Below are 24,364 nucleotides of genomic sequence, written 5' to 3'. Positions count from 1 at the left end.
GCTGATGGGGTTTGTAGTCCTACGCCAGAGTAATGTAGTCTCTATATTTACTGCCTTCTCCACCATTACATACACATTGTTAAATCTCTAAATTCTGACTGATTAAAACATGAACACCACCGTGAACAGCTACAGTTAATGAATAATATTACTAGACAGAAGATTCGCTCCTAATACTGATGCTATGTTGAGAGGGATGTCTTTTATTAAATTGCTGTTTCTGCCAGGGTTAGGGTTAGTCGTTCAACAGTCATTCTTCAGGAGGAGCGATGTACGATCACGGACGGCATGTGAACTGATCATGTTCCTCGGTGAGCTTCGATTCGTCCTGCGCTGAGAATAGAAGCTGCGACCTGATGATTCTGTCACAGTAAATAAAGGAAACCTCATGTTTTATATTTAAGGGCATTAATAAGAAGCTCCACCGAGCCACTGAAACTGCAGCGAGATCCAGCTTCACGCAGAAAGCCATCGGTGTGTTTAGAGTAAAGCTGAAGCGTTTCTGTTCTTCCTGCAACTCTATATAGCGGAGCGATTCTCGTGATGTTCTGCGTGACGTGTGTGTGTGTGTGTGTGTGTGTGTGTGTGTGTGTGTGTGTGTGTGTGTGAACAAACACCTAACCCCGCACCCTGGAATAGCTCAGAGCCAGATGTGCTTTCCCAGCAGCTGCAGCTCATGATCACAGCAGAATGAGGACGGGTTACAGGTTCGGTCCTTCCATTTCTCTTGGTCCGAAGTCACAGAACAAACGGCCCATACAGAACCCTGAGAGCAGGAGCTGCGGTGTGTGTGTGTGTGTGGTCAACAACAACTTGTTATAAACTAACCTAATGCTTTCTTTGTGTGTGTGTGTGTGTGTGTGTGTGTGTGTGTGTTGTTCCAGGTCTCAGGCATGAGCTGCAGTGAGTCACAGGATTACTGCGTCTGCTTCTCCTGCGCTCTCTCTCTCTCTCTCTCTCTCTCACACACACACACACACACACACACACACACCTCTAAAGACGTCTTCAGATGGGCAGCGGCTGCTTCTTCACTCACTCTCTCTCTCTACAGAATGAGGAATAAACAGACTTTACTTCTTCTGCTGTCTCTCTGTGTGTGTACGGGTGAGTGATTGTGTTTCTGAGAGAATACTTTAATCAGGTTCAGATCTCTGAGAGTCTCTATAATCCTTTAAGTATAATGGACTGAGCAGAGCTACTGGGTTACTTTAATATACACCTTTAACTTTAAACAGCACAATTTACAATGGAACTATTGTTTTATGTTTAGAGTATTTATCTAAAACGCATGTAATTCTCACGTACTAAGACTGAGTTTCAATAGAATTGTTCTGAATAGATTCTGTGTCCGTGATTCGTCTGCATGCTGTCAATCTAACAAAGACATCACAACCTACACTGTTTTTTGAGTGAACATCCTGATGTTCAACACTGGAAGTGTATGTCTGTGTTATTTGATGCTGAGTTTGAAGTATCTGTGTTTTCAGGCAAATCTGATTTCGCACCGTATTTCTATGATAATGGATCTGGCAGCAACAACGGAAACATGGCGCTGTTCAGTATCGCTGAAGACACGGCTGTGGGTGAGTGTTCAAGCACACCTCTGTAGGAACATCTAATACTAGATGAGACTGACCTCTGATCATGCGGACTTCATATTTGTGTTCAGAAGTGTATTTCTCCATTTTCATGATATCAGATATTTAGCTCATTGTAATGCGACATGAGTGACAGTGACAGTGGGTTTGGGGTCGTAGTGTATGAACACATCTGGACTGCTTCTCCACAGGGACTCATGTGTACACGCTGAATGGCTCCGACCCAGAAGGGGAACCCGTGACCTATGGCATGACCTTTGATAAGGGATCCAGAGAGTGTTTCAGTGTTGAGCCCAAATCAGGGAATGTGACGCTCGTGGAAAGTCTGGACAGAGAGGTGAGTGTGTGTCATTACTACGGCACAATATAAGGACATAAATCAGGAGGAATAGCAGCTGACGTCTGAGATTTGTGGTAATAATTAAACTTGTTTTGATTGTTCAGGTTCAGGATGAGATCGCCGCATGCGTGACCATCACAGATGGAAGAAACAAGGTCAAAAACACCATTACAATAAGATTGAATTACAGACTAACTTCTTAAAGAGGATGAGCATCATTGTTTGTATGTTCAGCTGTTAGTGGCATGTCCGTTTCAGTCGCGGTCAGTCATTGGTCAGTTTAACTATAAAGAGTGAACCATTGTCAGACCGATCGCATCTCACCCGAAGAGGTGCATGTTGGGTAGAAACTGGAGACGTCACAGTGGCAAAAGATCAACGATGACGACAGCGGTTTCACAAATCCATACTTTTATAAAAGTAAAAACTTTTCTTTAATGTAATTTTATTGTGTATTAACATAAAACTGATAAAAAATTACATTCTGGTGCTGTATTAAGCAGTAGAGAAAGTTTTGAATGAAAAGTGTTGCTACATGTAAACGTCTAAACAAACGTGTTTGTAAAAAGTTACAGTTATCTAATCTCTTCATCAGCGATTGAGAACACAAGCGCCACAAACGCCATGAACGCCACGAACGGCACAAACGCCCATCTAATCTCTTCACCTGCGACAGAGAACACAAGCGCCACAAACGCCATGAACGCCACGAATGCCACGAACACCACAAAGCCAAAAACGGCAGGAACGCCACGAGCGCCACAAACACCACAAACACCGCAAACGCCACAAATGCCACAGACACGACGAACGCCACGGATGCCAAACGTCACGAATGCCATGAACGCCACCAATGTCACGAACGCCACAAACACCACGGACGCCACCAACGTCACAAACGTCACGAGAATGATGACAAGAAGAAGCGAATCTCCTGATCAGGAGTCACACCCTGTGTCACAACACCGATGTGTGTGAACAGCACGGCTCCTGCTTATGCTCATGTTTATTCTTTTGCTTATGTTTGTAACAATCTGCGTTTAACTCTTTGTTTTTCACAGATATCACTATAAACGCACAAGGGGATCTTTAGAATGTCAGCAATAATCAGAAAAATACACTTCAATCCTAACACATTCTAAATATTTTCTATATCAAATAACCATGCTCAAACACAAATGCATGGAAGTTTTTTGAAACACACAAATCTTCCCAAAACAAATCTTCAGACGGCGCTGAAGATCACAAAAAAAAAAATAATAATAACAAACAAAAAAAAAACACATAGGCCTATCAATCCATTAATTTGCTTGACGCGCTGAGCGCGGTCCCTTGCGTGCAACCCCACAATTTCCCCACTTCTCTGTCCCAGTTCATACACTTTATCCAAAACAAATGTCCAGTTTGGCTCAAGATCGCGCTACAGTCTTTCCAACCAAATATACAGTCCGTTCGCGAGAAATTATCCTCTGTTGGCTCCGTGACAAAAAACGTAATCCACAAACAAAGTGAAAAACTAGAGCCTTGACTCTTTGGTGTTCCACTCAAAAAAATGAAAAAGTAAAGTCAGATCTCACCAGCTCTGTAGATCGTCGGACAATGATAACTCACACAGTTATGAACTTGAGTCCAAGCACGTCCTCTTGCTGGAAATCCAGGTGGTTAAAATATATTTTGTCCCATTAAATCCATTACTTGACGAATCGGTTGGAATCTCTCAGCCCATAAGGAAAGCTTTACTCTTTAACGCTGCAGCAAACAACACTGGCACGCCATTTCCCCAAACACACCTCACCACCATTAAAACACTTAGGTGCCCAGTAATGGGTAATCAAGAGCGTCCTCAACCTTAAAGGGATATCCCCCAATATTAGCAAAATACACAGTAGACACTAATATTACACAAGAATACATTTGAACCATATACATGACATTCATCATTCATCATACGTGAACATTATCCATAAAGCCATGTAATACGTTCTGTGATCTAATGACAGCTAATATCTCAAAGAAACCTTTACATTAATGTGATTATGTTACATTTTTATACTTATTCTTATTCGTTTGGCTGTAGGAATGTTTTTAGAAATAATCGTTCATTTAGGATTTTGTTAATTAATTATTATTTAGTCCCATAGTCCTCTGCATATTATTGTGTTTAATGTGCTTTCATATTTATAATAATTTAATTGACAATGCATATCCAATTTTTCAGATCAAATTTACTTTATACCTTGTTTCTTCAGGTGGTAGAAAATGTTCGAGTGTTTATCACAGATGTTAATGACGAAAAGCCTGAGTTTTTAAATCGACCCTTTATAGTGGATGTCCCTGAGGTGAGAGTGAAATCAGTTTGGAAATGAATATATATATGTGTGTGTGTGTGCGTGTGTGTGTTATAAAACACAGTCCACATGATTGTGATCTGTGTTGAAGGACATTCCCTCGGGCAGCAGCTTCTACAGAGTCCAGGCCGTCGACAGAGACATCGGCTCCGGGGGAAGTGTTTCCTACTTCCTGCAGGTGAAGATAAACTACTTCCTGACCTAGAGTACTTCCTGTGGCGTCAGTGTCACCATAGACATAATAGCGAGTAGACGCCCTATCGACCGCTGCTGCCGACTGGTGCGGACGAGCCGTGGAGCCGCCGTCGTAGACCGGTCACCCGCTCCGCTCAGTGTAATCTGTTTGGGTTAGGGTTAGGTTAGGTTATCTGTTTTTTTTTGTTTTTGTTTTTGTTTTTTTGCTGCAAAGGTCATACATGTAGCTATGATACAGGACACATGGTACAAATACACAAAATACAACCAATGTTAAATCTCATTTGTGAAAAGTAATCCCCCGAGCCCTATTTGCGATGGTTCGCCGATTTGAGCAGGAATATGATGAATATGATGAATATGATGAATATGATGAATATGATGAATATGATGAATATGATGAATATGATGAATATGCTGCACAGTGCTCTGGCATCTTAACTGCTTCTACGCAATGCTAATAGGAGTATGACCGGTTAAAGATGGCGGCCGCATTTCTTGCACCCAGCGGCCAATAGGGCGTCTAGCTCTATATTATGTCTATGAGTGTCACTCGTTCTCAGGGGAATGAGTTTAAAATAATGACCACTGAGGATGAGATTCGACTGTGGGTCGAGGACAGTCGTGTGGGACGCTGGCGAACAGACCCTGACACTAAAGGGCCATCAGAAACTGTTCTGCTACTGGATTAAATTTCAATTACATTTAGGCAGGTGGCTTAGCCTGGCTTACGCACACACACACACACACTTCTATTTTTTTAAACAATCCTCTTCATCATTCCTGATATAATTAGTGTACACTCAGCTTTTATGAGCTCAAATGAATAGAAAGACTAGAAGGAATTACATTACTCATACACTACACATACATTACTCATACACTACACATACATTACTCATACACTACTCATACACTACATATACACTAAACATGCATTACTCATACACTACTCATACACTACTCATACACTACTCATACACTACATATACACTAAACATGCATTACTCATACACTACTCATACACTACTCATACACTACTCATACACTACATATACACTACTCATCCACGAACAGCGGCAGGCAGAATCTACGCAGGGTTAAAACACTAGATGTTTGGGTGTAAACAATGCAGAAAGTGCATCAGTGTTGCTCTGAGAAACCAGATTCTTCATCAAGCGTACTTCACGATCAGGTTGTTTCAGAGATCACCTGTGTCACGCTCATCGTCACTGTCACCTGAGTTCTCCCTCGTTACCATGGTTTCTAATTAGTTTGGCACCCGTTCCCTGTTCTGCTGGTCTCTCAGTCCTGTGGTTATAGCTCTAGGTGTTCATTAAAGCCTCTTGTAAATAGTTTGTTCTGCGTCACACATCTCGTTCTTGTTGGATCATCTACACGCACACCGTGACAAGCAGCTTGTAGTGGCGGTTCAGTGTGTGCCATTTGAGTTTTAGTCATCTGTCGGACTCGGAACTGATTGGTCTAAAACGGTTGAGTTTAAACACAAACTGACTGTAATCTTGAGAGACTGGTTATATATTTCAGGAAAGAAATCTTCACCAGTTGTCGTTTCGTTTGCAGTCCAGCAGTAAGTTCAGCATCGACGGTCACAGTGGCGTTCTGCGCGTCAGACCCGGTGAATCGCTGGATTACGAACTCGCCAGGACTCATTTTGTCACTGTTGTTGCAAAGGTGAGCCGCAGAATCCTGCTTTATGGTGTTTGCTTTGATCTTTCATAAATGCCTTTATGTTGTAAAAATGAAGTTCAAAGATGAGCAGAAGTTCCTCGGATCGTCGTTTCCCATGTGGTCCTTTAATTGAGTAAGTGTCCGATCATCTGTGTGTTTCGGTCTGTCTCAGGACGGAGGAGGTAAATATCATGGGAAATACCAGGTCATGACCTCGACAGCCATCGTAACCATCAATGTCCTTGACATCCAGGATTCTCCTCCAGTGTTTGTTGGGACTCCGTATTTTGGATTTGTCTATGAAGTCTCTGTACCAGTAAGTATGACACTGTTTCATATACTGTATATTTCAACAGTCCTCCCTGAGCTTTTATGCCAATGTTCTGTCTTTTTGTCCAGGGTTCAGAGATATTCACTGTTTTTGCCAAAGACGGGGACCAGAACAACCCCAATCCCGTCCATTACTCCGTCCTCAATGGTCAGCTGCGTTTACTGCTTCAGTGCTGAACGTCTGCGTTCATGTTCTCTAGTTCAATTTATTTACCAAGTTCTGTCTTAATAATGCTGTGATGTTAATAATGTTGTGCAGATTGTGCTAAACTAAGAGCATCATAGATTCAGTAATACTTAGAAAGTTCATCTAAATCGATCGTACGCCGTCTGTGTCTTCTTCTTCTGTTGGCCAAAGGCAGCGACGGCTTCTTCATCATCAACAGCACCAGTGGGACGATCAGCCTGACGTCATTTCCAGTACAGCTGAGGAATGAGTTATACGAGTTAAAAGTCAAGGTTGGCTGTAGTTATAATATGAATATCAGTAAAGATTAAGTATGAATTACATGCATGACATAACCCGTTCTTCACGTTAAACCAAGGCTTCAGAGGTTGGGCCTGACCGTGGGTTTGTGGACTTCTCGGTGACCACAGTCACGATTCGTGTGGTGGACCTGAACAACCACCCGCCCACCTTCTACGGCGAGAGCGGGCCCCAGAGCCGCTTCGAGCTGACCATGTACGAACACCCGCCGGAGGGAGAGATCCTCCGAGGCCTGAAGATCACGGTCAACGACTCGGACCAGGTGACGCAGCCGACACCAAACATTGGTCACTCGAGAGACATGCCAATCAGTGGAGAACGCCCCTGCACACCAATCCACTCTCTCTCTCTCACACACACACACACACAACCTAGCCCGTCTGCGTCTAAGTTTTTTTCAGAAGTTTCTCCTAATGAACAGTGTTCTGTGGATGTTGTCAGTGTTAATATACCGTAACCTTTGACCTCTGCCGTGTCACTCAGGGAGCGAACGCTAAGTTCCGGCTGTTTCTGGCGGGACCGTCTCGAGTTCTGCGTGTGGTTCCTCAGACGGTTCTCAACGAAGCCCAAGTCACCGTCATCGTGGAAAACTCAACCGCCATCGACTACGAGAAATACCAGTTCTTAACATTCAAGGTCTGATCCCGATCCTCCTCTTGCTCGCGCGCCCGTCGCTGTGTGTTCAGAGTCTGAGTGTTTGATCCTGTGTTCCAGCTGCTGGCGGTCGAGATCGACACTCCGGAGCGCTTCAGTGCCACCGCGGACATCGTGATCAATCTTCTGGACACCAACGACAACGTTCCAAAGTTCTCCTCAGAGTTTTACATCGCCAGGATCCCGGAAAACTCCCCTGGAGGATCCGACGTCGTCTCCGTGACCGTGAGCCGCGTGTGAATGATGTTTAGGCTTTACCAAGACGTGAACCCTGAGTGCTAACTGTAGGCAGTGTCTCTGCTGCTTTGCTCCAACAAACGCTTCATAATCAGGGCAATATTTCAGCTCCAGGTCTTATATTGAGGGTTTTCATGCATTCTGTGTCCACGTTTGATGCGCTTGTGGTGTTTTACAGGCCGCCGACCCCGACTCAGGGCTCTGGGGTGAAGTGAAATACTCCATCTACGGCTCTGGTGCAGATCTGTGAGTATCTCTCAACAATGAACACTGTGGCTTCAGATGCGCGATTCAGAGCTCCAATATCAGAGACGTTCGGCCTTTACGTAACATTTGTTCCGTCATCTGTTTGGATTAATCTTTTGTTAATAATATATGTCACTCTTCAAACATTTGCTTGCGATTTCTGCACTAAAGTTACCTAAGAATGAGGATTCGGTGGCCAATCTGACGCAGAATGGGACCAGACCCCAGCGTGTGTGCTGTTAGCGTCAGGTCAGAGAGTGGCTCTCCCAGTGTTTACGAGGCCAGTAAAGGACTAAAGGACGAGCACAGGACAGCTTACAGACAGACTCTAGTGAGGGAGATGCTAATCTTATTATGGGATTGGAGGAGTAAAAATAGCATCTCCACACCCGCGAGTGAGTCAGGCACAATTAGCGCGCGATGTGACAGCTGGAGGCAGAACACACACAGATAATGCAAAACCTGTCAATTTATGCTTTGATTCTTCCCCAGTACAGAAGGCAAATTATAATGGTGTGAAAAATATCAGGTTTCTGTCTGACTGTTAATTTTCACACTGAGAACTAAAAAAACAGCTGCTTAAAATCCAGATTAAATGACAAGTTCTTATAACGGCTTCAAACCTGCATGTTTATTTTGGATCTTCTATATTTTTATCCATCATTACCACACTGAAATGTTTCTTGTTCAGTGCCGGATGGTATTCATCTCATTTTTTTGGAAACTTCTCGTGAGTTAGAGACGTTAACTACCTCATAGTTTTCAATAAAGTCTTGTGATTATTTGTCTGTTCCAGGTTTCTCATTCACCCCACGTCTGGCATCATTTACACGCAGCCCTGGGCCTCCTTAGATGCTGAAGTCAAGTCCAAATATAATTTCTATGTAAAAGCTGAAGACACTGAGGGGAAATACAGCCTTGCAGAGGTTTTCGTCACTGTGCTCGACCAAAATGACCATCGGCCTGAGTTCAACCAGAACTTCCTGGAAAAGACCATGATCATCGGGGCGCCGGTGCAAATACAGGTTTGTATCATTTCATATCATTTACATTTCTTCATTTAGCTGACGCTTTTATCCAAAGCGACTTACAATTGCTATATATATATGTCAGAGGTCGCACGCCTCTGGAGCAACTAGGGGTTAAGTGTCTTGCTCAGGGACACATTGGATTCGAACCCGGGTCTCTCACACCAAAGGCATGTGTCTTATCCACTGCGCCAACACCACCCCCTAGTTGTAGTTTTCGTTCTTTAACTAAATTGGCCCCCATACTAGATTAGACGAATCTCTCATTGTTCCAGAGGCATGAACTCCCATGATCCCAGGGAGCCAGATTAGACGTCAGTAATGGAGTAAATGTGAATGATTGAGGCTTGACTCCGGTGTGTGTTCAGGCTGTGGATGAGGACGCAGAGGAACCCAATAACATCATTGAATATTCCATCATGAAAGCCGATCCAGACGACATCTTCGACATTAACTCGTCCACGGGAGAGATTAAGCTCAAGCCGTACATCAGGTCTATGGAGATCGTGCAGAACATCACCAGACAGAAGGACTGCAGGTGGTCAGTTCTGGTCCAGGCCCGGGATCGAGGCTCTCCGTCCTTCAGCACCACAGCGGTCGTGAACATCGACATCACCGAGCCGGTGAGACCAGGGTCGGGGTCAGTGTGTGTTCAGTTGTGTTTGTGAAGAATATCACATTACTGCCATGTACAGCACTTTGGGGTATGATGCGAATGCCTTGATACTGGAATCTGGAGTGTGTATATACAGTTGTTTTATTGCATCAACCACAGAACTTCTTCATGTTGTGTACATTATTTACAACCCTTTCTTGAAATATTTCTTTTCACAGAATGGGCTCAAAGGGCCCATGGCCATGTTTCTAATGCAGAGCCGAGAGAATCCACTGAAAGCCCTTGGCCTGGCGGTCGGCTTCATCTCTGTTATGGTTTTGGTCACAGTTTTGATCTCCACTCTTCTGTTCTTTCGCAACACAAAGTCCAATAGGATCAGGCCAGCTCGCCGCATCATTCGCAGGAGGGCCAAAGAGCCTCAGCACTGGAGCTTCAGGCCAGCGTTCGGACACGACCGCAACCATGATGAGGATGATGAAGACACGAGTGACAAGCCCAAGGGAAACAACGGCAGCTCCAGAACCAAGCGACCCATTCCCAGTGCTCCAGTCCTCCCTCCTCCTCCTCCAGCAGCGACTGGGCCGACCGGGCCTCAGCGGAACCAGCGGGGCCATCAGCGGGACTCAGTGTCCGGGCCGACCGGGCCTCGGCGGGACCATCAGCGGGACCAGCGGGACGTGCCCTCAGTGTCCGGGTCCATCAGTCGCACAGACGGCGCCGGCATCAGCTCTGCTCTCGTTTCGGAGCTGAAAATGAGAATAGAACAGAAAATTATTGAGGCAAATCGAGGTTATTATTACTGACACACTGACGCAATCCACATGGGTTACGTGTGTGTTTGATGGACCGAACGCTTGATGTCACAAGCAGCTCTTGAAGAATGTTTATTTATTATTGTGTGAAAGTGCTAAAGTGTTTCTGTTTTTCAACATGGCGTACAGTCTTTATAATTATATGATCTGGCTTGTATTCTAAAAAAAAAAGTCATAAAAATGCTAAGTAACTTGCTAATACCGGTCTATGCACATATGTGTCTGTAAGCAGAAAGCGTTTCAGTAATGTACACCTCAGACCTGCTGCTCTTAGAGCCGTTCATGCTTTAGTTCTGGTGATTAGCTCCATACTGCCATCTTTAGGTTTCATTCCATTCAGTCTAAACTAAACCTATCTAATCCCCCAAACGACACTCTCCGTCCATCGTTATTCGATAGATTTACATCCGGCTGTCTGGCTGCATTTCTTCTTTGAACAACTTCTGCCTTGAGGATCTTCAGTGAAAGTTTATGGCTGTACAGACATCTGAAACCAGACTCTCTCATCTAGTTATTGCTTTTTGTTATTACTATTTTTTATTGTTTTGTAAAGAATTTTTCACTGATATTTTGAAAGTGATTTAAAAGCAGATAAAAATCCATGTGCTATGTGTACGGCATATCAAAATGTCAAGTGTGTTTATTATGTGAACTCTGTGCTTTTAATCCATTTAGAAATAAAACATTTTTAAGGTGTTATTTAAAAATGAAAAAATAAAATGAAAAAATTGTCTAATGTCTTCTTCCTAATATTCAATTGTTAATGCTAAATTCTCTAATTTGTTAAACATTTGTATTTAAGGCAACTTCAAAAAATAAGGTAAAACTGATTTAGGTACAAGTGATTTATCATTGAACACATTTTTAGCAGTGCAACAATATGCTAAAGTTGAAGAGTAAATCAGAGCCTGTCTGACACACACACTGCCCGTCACAAACACACACACTGCCTGTCACAAACACACACACAGACACCGGGATCGGGTCGGACATCGGGATCGGTTCGGAAACAGTGATCGGGTCGGATACAGGGATCTTGATACAGAGATCGGGTCGGACACAATGATCCGGTCGGACACAGGGATCGGGTCAGACACAGAGATTGGGTCGGACACAGGGATCGGGTCGGACACAGGGATCGGGTCGGACACAGAGATTGGGTCGGACACAGGGATCGGGTCGGACACAGGGATCGGGTCGGACACAAGGATCCAGTCAGACACAGAGATCGGGTCGGACACAAGGATCCGGTCAGACACAGGGATCGGGTCGGACACAGGGATCGGGTCGGACACAAGGATCCAGTCAGAGACAGGGATCAGGTCGAACAAAGAGATCGGGTCGGACACAGAGATTGGGTCAGACACAGGGATCGGGTCGGACACAGGGATCGGGTCGAACACAGGGATCGAGTCGGACACAGGGATCGGGTCGAACACAGAGATTGGGTCGGACACAGAGATCGCGTCAGACACAGGGATCAGGTTGGACACAGAGATCGGGTCGGACACAGAGATCCGGTCGGACAAAGAGATCCGGTCAGACACAGGGATCCAGTTGGACATAGAGATCAGGTCGGACACAAGGATCAGGTTGGACACAGAGATCGGGTCAGACACAGAGATCCAGTCAGACACAGGGATCCGGTTGGACAGAGGAATCCAGTCGGACACAGAGATCAGGTCGGACACAAGGATCCGATCGGTTACAGGGATCAGGTCGGACACAGGGATTGGGCCACACACAAGGATCGGGTTGGACAAAGGGATCCGGTCGGACACAGGGATCCGGTGGGACACAGGGAATTGGTCGGACACAGAGATCGGGTCGGACCCAAGTAAGAGCACAGACAGAGCCATGAGGAAGACGGCCATAGTGTTCTGAAAACACCTGATCTCTGTCTTCGACCTGCTTCCTGTGTCTGACCGGATCCTTGTGTCCGACCCGATCCCTGTTTCCGACCCCCTGTTTCCGACCCCCTGTGTCCGACCGGATCCTTGTGTCCGACCCGATCCCTGTGTCCAACCCCCTGTGTCTGACCGGATCAGGTCGAACACAGAGATCGGGTCGGACATAGGTATCGGGTCTGACACAGAGATCAGGTCGGACACAGGGATCGGGTCGGACACAAGGATCGGGTCGGACACAGGGATCGGGTCGGACACAGAGATCGGGTCGGACACAGAGATCCGGTCGGACAAAGAGATCCGGTCGGACACAGGGATCCAGTTGGACACAGGGATCCAGTTGGACACAGGGATCCAGTCAGACACAGGGATCCGGTAGGACAGAGGAATCCAGTCGGACACAGGGAACAGGTCGGACACAAGGATCCGATCGGACACAGGGATCGGGTCGGACACAGGGATTGGGTCAGACACAAGGATCGGGTTGGACAAAGGGATCCGGTGGGACACAGGGATCCAGTCGGACACAGTGATCAGGTCGGACACAAGGATCGGATCGGACACAGGGATCGGGTCGGACACAGGGATCAGGCCGAACACAGAGATCGGGTCGGACACAGAGATCAGGTCGGACACAGAGATCCGGTCAGACAAAGAGATCCGGTCGGACACAGGGATCCAGTCGGACACAGGGATCCGGTCGGACAGAGGAATCCAGTCGGACACAGAGATCAGGTCGGACATAAGGATCCGATCGGACACAGGGATAGGGTCGGACATAGGGATTGGGTCAGACACAAGGATCGGGTTGGACACAGGGATCGGGTTGGACACAGGGATCTGGTCGGACACAGGGATCTGGTCGGACACGGGGATCCGGTGGGACACAGGGATCTGGTCGGACAGAGGAATCCAGTCGGACACAGAGATCAGGTCGGACATAAGGATCCGATCGGACACAGGGATAGGGTCGGACATAGGGATTGGGTCAGACACAAGGATCGGGTTGGACACAGGGATCGGGTTGGACACAGGGATCTGGTCGGACACAGGGATCTGGTCGGACACGGGGATCCGGTGGGACACAGGGATCCGGTCGGACAGAGGAATCCAGTCGGACACAGAGATCAGGTCGGACATAAGGATCCGATCGGACACAGGGATAGGGTCGGACATAGGGATTGGGTCAGACACAAGGATCGGGTTGGACACAGGGATCGGGTTGGACACAGGGATCTGGTCGGACACAGGGATCTGGTCGGACACGGGGATCCGGTGGGACACAGGGAATTGGTCGGACACAGGGCTCGGGTCGGACACAAGGAAGAGCACAGATAGAGCCGTGAGGAAGACGGCCATAGTGTTCTGAAAACACTCATTGAGTGCTTTATCTGTGGTCCTGCTTCACTTAAGCTCATTACCCTTAATCTATCCTGACGCAGTGGATCAGGGAGCAAATGATGCTTAGACACAATCCTGTGTTATTTCACAGGCGCTTACCAGCAATAAATAATGAACATGTTCAAATTAAATTACTTTTGTTCAATTGCTGTGCGGTAATGAATTACTGAAGTTTTAATAAAACAAGATAAAGCAAGTGTTAAGAAATATTAATTCTCTAAATCCTTCTCTCAATCATTTAAATAGCTTTTATACAGAATTACATTTGGGATCTCAGACATTAAACACACGGCAGCTCCGTGCGGTTCACTGGATCTATGGAGTAAATCCTATTATCCTTAATGCTCAAACTTCAACTTAAGTTTGAAAATATTGCTTTGAGCATTCAGACGAATTAGGAATAGAACGGTTAATGTGCATCGTACGTTTTCAGGTGCAAGACTTCAGATATCAAGAACCATATTTAAAAAAATGTTTTATTCAGTAATTTTCTTAAACACAAAATATTTCAGTACATAGAGACATCAACAAATTCTTGATTTGACAGATTATAAGTACAGTTTTAGGGTTAAAGTGGAAAACACTCACCCAAGATAACAGTACAAAGAAAAACACTTAAAAAGAAAAAGTTTAAGGATGTATGTCACTAACCTTCTCTTGGCAGTCCAAACAGAAAGTCTTATGCTCTCACTTTCACATCAGACAGATGGGTATTATGTGTTGTATAAAGATATTTCACTGTATTCAATATGCATGATGAATTCATCAATGATAAACATTTCATTGGAAAAATGCATGACAAAAATAAAAAACAAAGACATTATTTCATTCCCTTTTTGAACAGTGAACTTTCTCTAAACTGGTTTGTTCCCTTTCGGGGCTGAGGAAGGTCAACATGCTTTCAAACACATGAAACTTAGTTTGGATGAACAGAAGTACTCGTTGAGCTGTCCCTCGGACCGGGCCATGGGTTTGGATCAACAGAAGTACTCGTTGAGCTGTCCCTCGGACCGGGCCATGGGTTTGGATCAACAGAAGTACTCGTTGAGCTGTCCCTCGGACCGGGCCATGGGTCTGGATCAACAGAAGTACTCGTTGAGCTGTCCCTCGGACCGGGCCATGGGTTTGGATCAACAGAAGTACTCGTTGAGCTGTCCCTCGGACCGGGCCATGGGTCTGGATCAACAGAAGTACTCGTTGAGCTGTCCCTCGGACCGGGCCATGGGTTTGGATCAACAGAAGTACTCGTTGAGCTGTCCCTCGGCCCGGGCCATGGGTCTGGATCAACAGAAGTACTCGTTGAGCTGTCCCTCGGACCGGGCCATGGGTCTGGATCAACAGAAGTACTCGTTGAGCTGTCCCTCGGACCGGGCCATGGGTTTGGATCAACAGAAGTACTCGTTGGGCTGTCCCTCGGTCCGGGCCGTGGCTGCCGAGTCGAGGCTGGAGCGGGCTGACAGCAGGCGGTTGGACTCGTCCGGGTTCAGTCTGCTGAGGTATTCCCCCTCCATGCCTTTAGCTTTGGTGCCTGGAGACAGAGTCTCAAACGTCACATAGGAATCCTGAATGTCTTTGGCCTTGCGTCCCAGCAGTTTCTGCAGCCTCTTCTTCAGCGCCCCACAGCACACGATCAGGGTCAGAGGAACCGCGATGACGCAGGCGACAGTGATCACCACCACGTTAATGAGCTTCTGTGTGCCGCTGGCACTGGCCGCCTCGTCCGTGGAGAAAATCACACACTGCTCTTTCTTAGGGATGAGGCCTTTCACACACACACACGCTATGTACTTGGTTTTGGGCACGAGGCCTTCGATCGTGATGCGATTCTTGCCGGGTCCGACATTAATGCGCCGCATATCTCGCTCACCGAAGACGGCGTACAGAACGCTAAAGGACGTGGTGTTGGTGGCTGTGGGCGCTCGCCAGTTCAGGGATACGGTGTGGTCGGTGTCGCCGATCACTTTGACTGACCGAACGACTCGGCGCTCGGGGACCTGCTGTAGAGAAGAAACATCGGCCTCAAGGTTCCTCAACACGTCTTTCTGAAGTTCCTCGACACTGTCGGCCTCTGTGCTGGCTGCCGGTGCCGCCGTGGCGTTCGCTTTGGGAGCATCATCAGAAACGCTGTAGCTTTCGACCCGGATAGACTGTGTGTTTTTTGGTCCATTTAGAGGCTCAATAATGGGCACGGCGGCCGACGTGGCAGGAGGCACGTATCTGGCCACGAGTTTCTCTTGATACGCCGCACGACCAAATCCACCATTCTTCTTTCCGTAGCTTTTTTTGGCGACCGTTTCGTCGATTTGCCACGTATCAGAAATGACGAGTGAGATGATGGCATCGGCACTCCCGACAAAGTTCGTGGCTCTGCAAACATATTTCCCTGAATCTCGATAGGAAACAGCAGGAACGCTGAGAATGGACCAGATGATGCCCTCTTTAGAGACTTCCTGTTGAACTATAGGATAAAAGAAAACACAATGACATTAGCATGAGTTCTAGTTGTGCATTTACACATAACAGCGATCACAACTAATTTCACTTGCACGTTTGCGTCTCTTATTGCTTGAGCAGCGGATTCCATTTATTTATTAGCAGTTAAAGCACGCCTGGGCGGCGCATTCACTTAGCAGGAGCAATAAACCCAGGCAGACACGAGACGAGAGCGAGCGTACCGGTGCCGTTCATGGGCTTGCCGTCGGCCCGGGACCAGGCAAGCTCCGGGATGGGCACTCCGATGGTCCCGCAGCGCAGAAGCACGTTGTTCCCGATGGAGCTGCGGACCCTGGCGACGGCCGTGTGCACGCGGGGAACCTGGCACTTGCGGAGCTCAGCGTCCGAGAAGAGGACTCCTGACAGGCTCTCCGGCTCGGCACAGCGCAGGCCTGTGTCGATCAGCGCCACCGAGGACGAAGGAAACTTCTGGAACTGCACCATCTCAAACAGACGACAGTCACACTGCCAGGGGTTGTCGTGAAGACCTGCACAAAGAACAGACACTTACGTCTATGTTTTCCTATTGGCTAATGACTAAGACTCAAATGATCAGACTGTAGGAACAAACTCACCCAGAATCATTTTGGAATTCTCTGTATCTGGAGGAGGTTTCAGAGAGAACCATGACGTCAGAACCTCGGCCGGGACGGTAGCAAGACTGTTGCTGGACAGATCCAGATAGGTCAAGTTTTTGATGTAAATGGTTGCCTCAGCTGGGATGCTGCTGATTTTATTGTTGTGCAAATCCAGAAGCCGAAGGCTGGGCATGTCCGTCAAACATTCCCATGGAAATGAAGTGAGAAGATTCCCATCCATCCGTAGTTCATCCAAGGCATAGAGTCCTCGGAAGCTGTCGGCGCTGAGGGAGGAGAGCGAGTTGAAGGATATCCAGAGGTACTCCAGGTTAATGAGGTAGAGAAAGGTATCGCTGGCCACACGGCTGATGGACGTCTTCTCGATGCGCAGTTTGGAGGTGTCCGAGGGAAAGTTGTTTGGGATGACAGTGAGGTCAGGGCCATTACACAGGACACTCCTACAGAAACACAGCACAGAGATGTGTTTATGACAGCCACGTCCTTATGGTCAACAACAAACAAGAATTATCCACTTTTATTTACAATTACAGTAGTCAATCAACAATGATACGCTGTGCACTATTTTGGGTTTACTTTTATTGTTTATTATCATCATCATCATCATCATCATCATCACACTGTGTGCAGAGACCTGAAACACTGCGACGGAGGAGATTAAAAAGCACGCGCGCGTTAATCCAATGACTACATGAAGAGCAGGCTCAATCTGGCATGTCAATACTCTGCAGACCACGGTCCATATGAACCCTTTCTACAGTAACACCTGCGTTCAGTAAATGACAGAGTCCGTGTGAAATACCTTGACTTGGAGCCGTCGCTCAGTTTGTGGTAGAAGCAGCTGCACTGAGCAGGACAGGAGCCGCAGATCGAGGGGAGAACACACAGCGCCAGCGCCAAACCCCAAAACATCTTCCCTGCCTCCGGTTCTCTCTCGCTGTGATCCTGAGTCTGTTATTCCTGCAGCATCTCTGCGTCTCTCCAGCTTCTGCTCGCTCTGCTCCGAATCCCCAGATAAAAGGGATAGAGCAGATTAGAGGAAGACCTTGGGTATTTTCATTTACACGATTATTCCTTCCTGGAAGCCCATAGGCTGCGCGGTTGCCTTTTGTATATACACAGAACAGAGACGTTCCTTTTTGATTGGAGGGTTAATTTTAGACCTGGGATTGGACAGAAGTTTGTGAATTCACAGCATCGTATCGGTGATCGGCTTTCTTTTATTCTATTTTTACCACACGGCCAGGAAGCCATGCAGTGGGGAGAACTGTATTTTTTATGATGTTGCTTTTCAAAGATTACTTAAATTGAAAATATTTTGTAATAGATATATTAAATAAAAACATGACACATGCAAAAGTGTTTTGTTTGTTTGACCTTTGACTTCAAATCCATGCATCAAAACGTCAATTCAACTCAATGATGCACTTTAGCAGGAATTTTCACTTCAGCAAAAACAGTGTTTGTGGTGCATTAAAATGAAGATCATATTAATTTTTCTGTTTTTCGAATACATCTGCTTTACACACAGATCTGGTTAAAATGGTTAGATAACATGAATATCTTTACTGTCTGTTTGGTCTACATCGCTTACATGATTAAAACAAAAATGCAGATGGTGATACATTAAAATATTAACAGTGTCGTGTGTGTATGTCGTGAGGAACACCTGGTGGCAGTATGGAGTCTTTTTACTGTCTCACACTGAAATACATTCATGTGCATATAGTCTTCAGAACATAATATTTAATATTATATAATAATATAATATAATTAATATAAATAACATAATATAACATATATAATAAAATATAATATAATACTGTATATAGCATGATACTAGTAGCCTCTATTTGCTCCACATTCTGTCCTTTAAACCAATAATGGAGATCCACACCATTCATCATATTTAAATTATTAATTAACTCGTTTATTAAACAGATCCAAGTGTAGAGAACTAGTTTCTGATTTCTGATTTCTCAGGTTCACTCAGATTGCACATTTTAATCATTCGTTTTATAGAAACTCTTATCAGTGGAAAACAACAGGGGAAAGCTTTGTTCTTTGGAGAGTCTCTGTCCGCTAAAATGAGATTATTACAGTGAACCCATTTCATTCGACTTTTGTACAATGTACGCATATTATTTCCCAATGGCATTAACATCTGAAATCTAAGAACAAAGAATTAGTTATTAGTTATAGTTAATTAGTTACAGAATTAGTTTCCTAAATGCAACCTTTGATTTGAATTTAACAGTCTCGTTTAGAAGTGTGTCCACAAAATACAGACACAGTAGACTGATTCTGGCACTTTGATCTCAAGCAAAAAGGGGTTCGTTTAGGTTTAGTGTTAGTTTAGATTATGTCAGGTTGAGGGATGAAGATGAAGATGAAGCTGCAGAATATAAACTACTTCTAGGAAGCTATGTCTACATACTTTTTATTTTATTTTTGGTGGAAGTACAACTTTTTGAGGATTTGAATTTCATGTCCCTTTAAACCTTAAAAATAAATATAATAATATAACGTGGCCATAGCAAATCTATATGACAAGCTCAACTACAGTATATGTGTTGAGGATTTGATGTTCGAGCGTGTGTTCATTGTGTGTGTGTGTGTGTGTGTGTGTGTGTGTGTGTGTGTGTGTGTGTGTGTGTGTGTGTGTGTGTGTGTGTGTGTGTGTGTGTGTGTGTGTGTGTGTGTGTGTGTGTGTGTGTGTGTGTGTGTGTGTTCCTCTTCGCTGTTCTCGGACGCATGACTGAGGAGAATGAGCGCAACAGCTTTTGTTTCACAAACTTCTGCGGCATTAAAAATTAAAACATTCCTGCGGGGATTTCAGAGGCTTTAAATCTCACACACACTTTCACAAGCAAAGACACACACATATAAACTCGGGCACTGCGATCGGACAGCTGTGAGAAACTGCTGAAAATGGCTTCATACGCGTTACCGGAGGGTTTCAGTGATTTCGACATGTTCGCCTTCGGATCCGCGTTGCTGGTCGGCGGTGAGTGACGCTGATCGATCAATCAATCAATCAATCAATCAGTCGATTAATCGATCCATTGATGCTGGATAGTCCTTCAACGACGAACGTATTGATAAACATAACTGATAACAGTTCTGGATTGATTAGTGAAGGCTGGTTTATCGATTACTGAGAGCTGGTCTTGCTATCCTCTGCTAGTGTGTTCACAAAACCTGTGCATAGATTTACACGAATCTGTTGATCATTTATTTAAAAAAGAAACCTATGTAAATGAACTTTTCTGAAAGTTTCTGTCAGTACAGTGATGGTACAATCTGATCTGGATGATGACGTCACCGTTTCCTGCAGAACTGCTGTATAGATGAAATGAACTAATTCAATAATTGATGATCTTTACAGTGAAACACTGAACTGACTGAGCTGAAGCATCTCAGTTATCTCTGTAAAGCTGCTCTCACACACTCGTATAACGTATAAGCGTTATAGAAATAAAGCTGACTTGACGTGGTTATTATTATTAGTACTTTTTCTGTTCTTCTAACAGCATTATGTATGATTATTCTCTGTTTATTGCTGTGCACACAGACAGTACGGTCTGAATATCTGAATATTTTCCTCCAGGCCTTCTCGGCTTCTTCCTGAACCTGATCTCAGTGCTGGCGTTCCTCCGAGTGCGAGAGATACAGACGCCCAATAACTTCTTCATCTTTAACCTGGCAGTGGCGGATCTGAGCCTCAATATCAACGGGCTGGTGGCGGCGTACGCCAGTTATCTGAGGTACCGGCTCAAAAAAAAAACTCATTCAGATTAAAATCTCTTTTACAAGAGTGACGTGGCCTAGATAGCAGCTACAATAACATAGACATACAAACACACATCAAAACACAAAAACTACTGCATCAATTCAGAACATCAATTGTATTTGTATCTCTCTAAAGTGTAATGCGTAATTTGAAGGCCAAACCCGGAGCAGTCCCTCCGTATGTGAATGGTTATGTTAGACGAGTGGAGGGATGCTGGAGTGAGCTGAGACTGTGTTAATTATCTGAACGTGCTCCTCCCAAACCCTGTTAATAAAACATCATATATGTTGAAAACCAGTGTGTATTTGTGTTTTTCCTGACCTCTGACCTCTCACAGATACTGGCCGTTCGGGTCCGAGGGCTGCCAGATTCACGGGTTTCAGGGAATGGTCTCGATTCTCGCCTCCATCAGTTTTCTGGGTGCCATTGCTTGGGACAGATATCACCTGTACTGCACCAGTGAGTAAATCTCCCATCCAGAGAAGCGTTACTGGATTATCCTTCAGTGTTCATGGTCCTTTCCTTGAAGCCTTGAGTTCAGTGTGTTCAGTGACCCGCTGTTAGTCGGTATATGAGTGAGTGGAGTGTGTTTGCAGAGCAGAAGATGTTTTGGAGCACATCTGGAACCATCAGCGCCCTCATCTGGATCCTGGCCGTCTTCTGGGCCGCTCTGCCACTGCCTGCTATTGGCTGGGGAGTGTTTGACTTTGAGCCAATGAGAACCTGCTGCACACTGGACTACACAATCGGAGACAGGTGACACTCACACACCTGACACACACACACACATCACACACCTCACACACCTGACTCACACACACACACCTCACACACACACACACACCTCACACACCTGACTCACACACACACACACCTGACTCACACACCTGACTCACACACACACACACCTGACTCACACACCTGACTCACACACACACACACCTGACTCACACACCTGACTCACACACCTGAAGCGTTTGCTGTAGCTCATAGCAAAGCACAACAAGCCTGAAAACATTGCTAAGAACACTGAAATGGCTGATTAGCGTATCTGCGGTGGCGTAATTGATGATGTTCTCTGCTCTGTTCTTCAGGAATTACATCAGCTACATGCTGACCATCACTGTTCTCTATTTAGCGTTCCCCGTTCTCATCATGCAATCCTCCTACAACGGCATCTATGCACATTTCAAAAAGACACACCACTTTAAGGTACTCGCACACTCTCAAAGGAAATCAAACCCAATCATTGTAGTTTTAAAAGAACTGGCTTTTTATATTCTCCTTAGCTGTAGATCAGGATCTCATCGTGTGTTTTAAGGTCTCAGTCTTGCATTGAAAGATTGCTGGTGTCGGACCCGACAGTGAATGCATGAGTGGCTCTTTGTCTTTGTCCTGTAGTTTAACACCGGCTTGCCGCTGAAGATGCTGTTGTTCTGCTGGGGTCCGTATGTTCTGATGTGCACATACGCCTGCTTCGAGAACGCCAGTCTCGTTTCACCCAAGCTCAGGATGGTAAGAGGACCGCCATCTTCTCTTCTCTTAATCTGCTCAGTTCAGAATCTCAGTCTTCTTCTTGTAAATCCTGCAGGTTCTCCCGGTGCTCGCAAAGACGTCTCCGATCTTCCACGCCGCCATGTACGCATACGGTAACGAGTTCTACCGCGGGGGAATCTGGCAGTTCCTCACGGGACAGAAACCTGCGGACAAGAAGAAATAAGAGTCCTCCGTCCGCCCATGAAATATTGTATTCAGAAGAATCTACACGCGTTCACACATGATGATGTTTATGTCGAATCAGTGCCTAACACATTTGGAGATGTTTGTCCAGAATTTCCCTGAATTATTAATTGAACACTGAAATACGGTTCGAAGCCTGAAGAGTGAGAGATGACTTACAATTCCCACAATTCATTCAGGACATTCATTATTGATGCCTTACTGTCTCTGTTGCCTTATGGGTCAGTATTCATGTGTGAATCTATAGCTGCGTTTACATGGACCCTTTTAATCGGATTGACGGCTCAATCGGACTAAAAACCCGTCACGTGAACACCTTGATCGATCCGATTGAGCTCGATCCGACTAGAATTTCGATCGGATTGAAAGGGGTGCTTTACTCCTTTAGTAGGGAGAACAGAGAGAACATGTAAACACTTGATCGGATTGAAAACTGAAACTGTGCAATGACGTTGAAATAGCGTAATGACGAATGACGCACGGAACGAGCTGTTCTTCCGGTTGAATAAAGTGTCATATAAACCAATGTTTTGTTATTAAAACAATTCTCATTTCCCTCAGTGTCTGTGAAGCGAAGCAGGACAACGTCCCACCAGTGCTTGTTTTACATTCTCCTCCACGGGCGCGGGGTTTTACTGCGTGATAAATACACTCCGCACGGCAAAACGGTTCATGCTCGTCGTCTCCAAATCATGGCCAGAGACGGACACAAATTAAAAAGACGGATAAAAAAGTCTGTTGTTTAAAACAAATACAGTTATGCTTATGCGCGACCAGTGGTATATCCCTGCAGTGCCCATGCCAAAAAATCAATTCCGATTTGAATTTTGTGACTATAAACGCGCACATCAACCCGATCACTTTATTTATCATTCATGTAAACACCTTGATCGGATCATCAGTCGTATTGATTTCAATCTGATTGTGTCCATGTAAACGTAGCTTATGAAGACAGAGGATTTTTCTAGCCAAAGCTTGAATGAACCGCTAATAACAAATGGGCCTTTCTTTGTAAATCCACAGAATAAACGTGAGGCTTAAGACGGTTGTCTCAGTTTCTTTAGGGGTCCTTCAGGGGACTGATGCACATCACAGGCTCATTCTTCTTCACTGGTTTCATTCACAAACACTCACTATACGCTCTCGTTCCTCTACATGAGTGAGTTTGGGGTGCTAATGTCTGAGTGATGCAGGTGCTTTTATTGAAGTTCATTTTCCAGGTTGAGAGATCTTCATGGATGGTTTCAGTGGTTAGCTCAGGTCTCTGAACAGTGGCTAATATTCAACATGCACATTTAGGATTAAGAGATCTGCAGGCTTTTGTAATCTTCAGTAATTCCTCTGCACAAGGAGCTGCTCTCATATCGGCAGATTTGGGTTTGTGACGCATGTTTGTTTCCCAAAGCGGATCAGGATCATTAATGCGCCGGTCACAGGGTTAGGGTTAGGGTTCACATGCTGACCAACGGCTCTCAGAATACCTCCTCTTCCACACACACACACACACACACAACACAACAGTGCAGAGCTGAAACCCTCCTCTTCCTCACACACACACACACACACACAGAAGACTGCAGGGTCTGAGCAGACGAACACACACTCGTCAGAGAGTCGGAGAACTGCGGGGTCTCGAACACACACTCGTCAGAGACTGCAGGGTTAGGACTTCTGTTTCATGTTAATCATGTTTGGTTCACAGGTGGAGATCTGAACCCATTCAGCTGCGCAGTTTCAAGATCTTTTGCGATTTATAGATTTCATTTCTGGAAGAGAGGTGTTCGTTCTCTGAATCACACACTTGAGAAACGATCTAAGATCAGATGTAGTCCTCTTTCTCCACCACGG

The 24,364-nt window shown here is 45.5% G+C and overlaps 3 protein-coding genes across 5 annotated transcripts in view; 2 read left to right on the top strand and 1 right to left on the bottom strand.

Annotated features, from left to right (window-relative positions):
• The first annotated feature begins 969 nt into the window (after nt 1-969).
• On the top strand, nt 970-11,300 carry LOC120487108 (cadherin-related family member 1a). The gene is made up of 17 exons (XM_039683319.2): nt 970-1,107; nt 1,491-1,586; nt 1,793-1,938; nt 2,046-2,096; nt 4,191-4,280; nt 4,381-4,467; nt 6,069-6,179; nt 6,349-6,492; nt 6,576-6,654; nt 6,865-6,965; nt 7,052-7,255; nt 7,477-7,629; nt 7,708-7,872; nt 8,063-8,130; nt 8,927-9,155; nt 9,527-9,781; nt 9,993-11,300. The coding sequence occupies exons 1-17, from the start codon at nt 1,056-1,058 to the stop codon at nt 10,575-10,577; spliced, it is 2,616 nt and encodes an 871-aa protein (XP_039539253.1). The 5' UTR covers nt 970-1,055; the 3' UTR covers nt 10,578-11,300.
• Nucleotides 11,301-14,355: 3,055 nt separating this feature from the next.
• lrit1b (leucine-rich repeat, immunoglobulin-like and transmembrane domains 1b) overlaps nt 14,356-24,364 on the bottom strand; it is a 20,463-nt gene continuing 10,454 nt past the window's right edge. For 2 of the 3 annotated variants that reach the window (XM_039683328.2, XM_089122467.1), the window contains exons 2-5: nt 17,786-17,980; nt 16,963-17,423; nt 16,570-16,875; nt 14,356-16,352 (exon numbers count right to left, since the gene is read on the bottom strand). In XM_039683328.2, coding sequence (XP_039539262.1) covers nt 15,280-16,352; nt 16,570-16,875; nt 16,963-17,423; nt 17,786-17,895 — 1,950 coding nt within the window. In that variant the 5' untranslated portion in view covers nt 17,896-17,980 and the 3' untranslated portion in view covers nt 14,356-15,279. Of the gene's footprint in view, nt 16,353-16,569; nt 16,876-16,962; nt 17,424-17,785; nt 17,981-21,097; nt 21,190-24,364 lie in introns of those variants that run through there. The other variant, XM_089122466.1, reaches the window with a different exon arrangement.
• Nucleotides 19,697-23,559, top strand: rgrb (retinal G protein coupled receptor b). The gene is made up of 7 exons (XM_039683349.2): nt 19,697-19,990; nt 20,594-20,750; nt 21,114-21,235; nt 21,373-21,532; nt 21,871-21,988; nt 22,178-22,291; nt 22,368-23,559. Exons 1-7 carry the CDS (start codon nt 19,915-19,917, stop codon nt 22,494-22,496), a joined length of 876 nt encoding a protein of 291 aa, XP_039539283.1. The 5' UTR covers nt 19,697-19,914; the 3' UTR covers nt 22,497-23,559.

The sequence above is a fragment of the Pimephales promelas genome, chromosome 17 (assembly GCF_988280905.1).
Source record: "Pimephales promelas chromosome 17, fPimPro1.hap1.1, whole genome shotgun sequence".
NCBI classification, from domain to species: domain Eukaryota; kingdom Metazoa; phylum Chordata; class Actinopteri; order Cypriniformes; family Leuciscidae; genus Pimephales; species Pimephales promelas.
The sequence above is the reverse complement of the archived record's forward strand: the minus strand, read 5'-3'. Positions and strand labels throughout refer to the sequence as shown.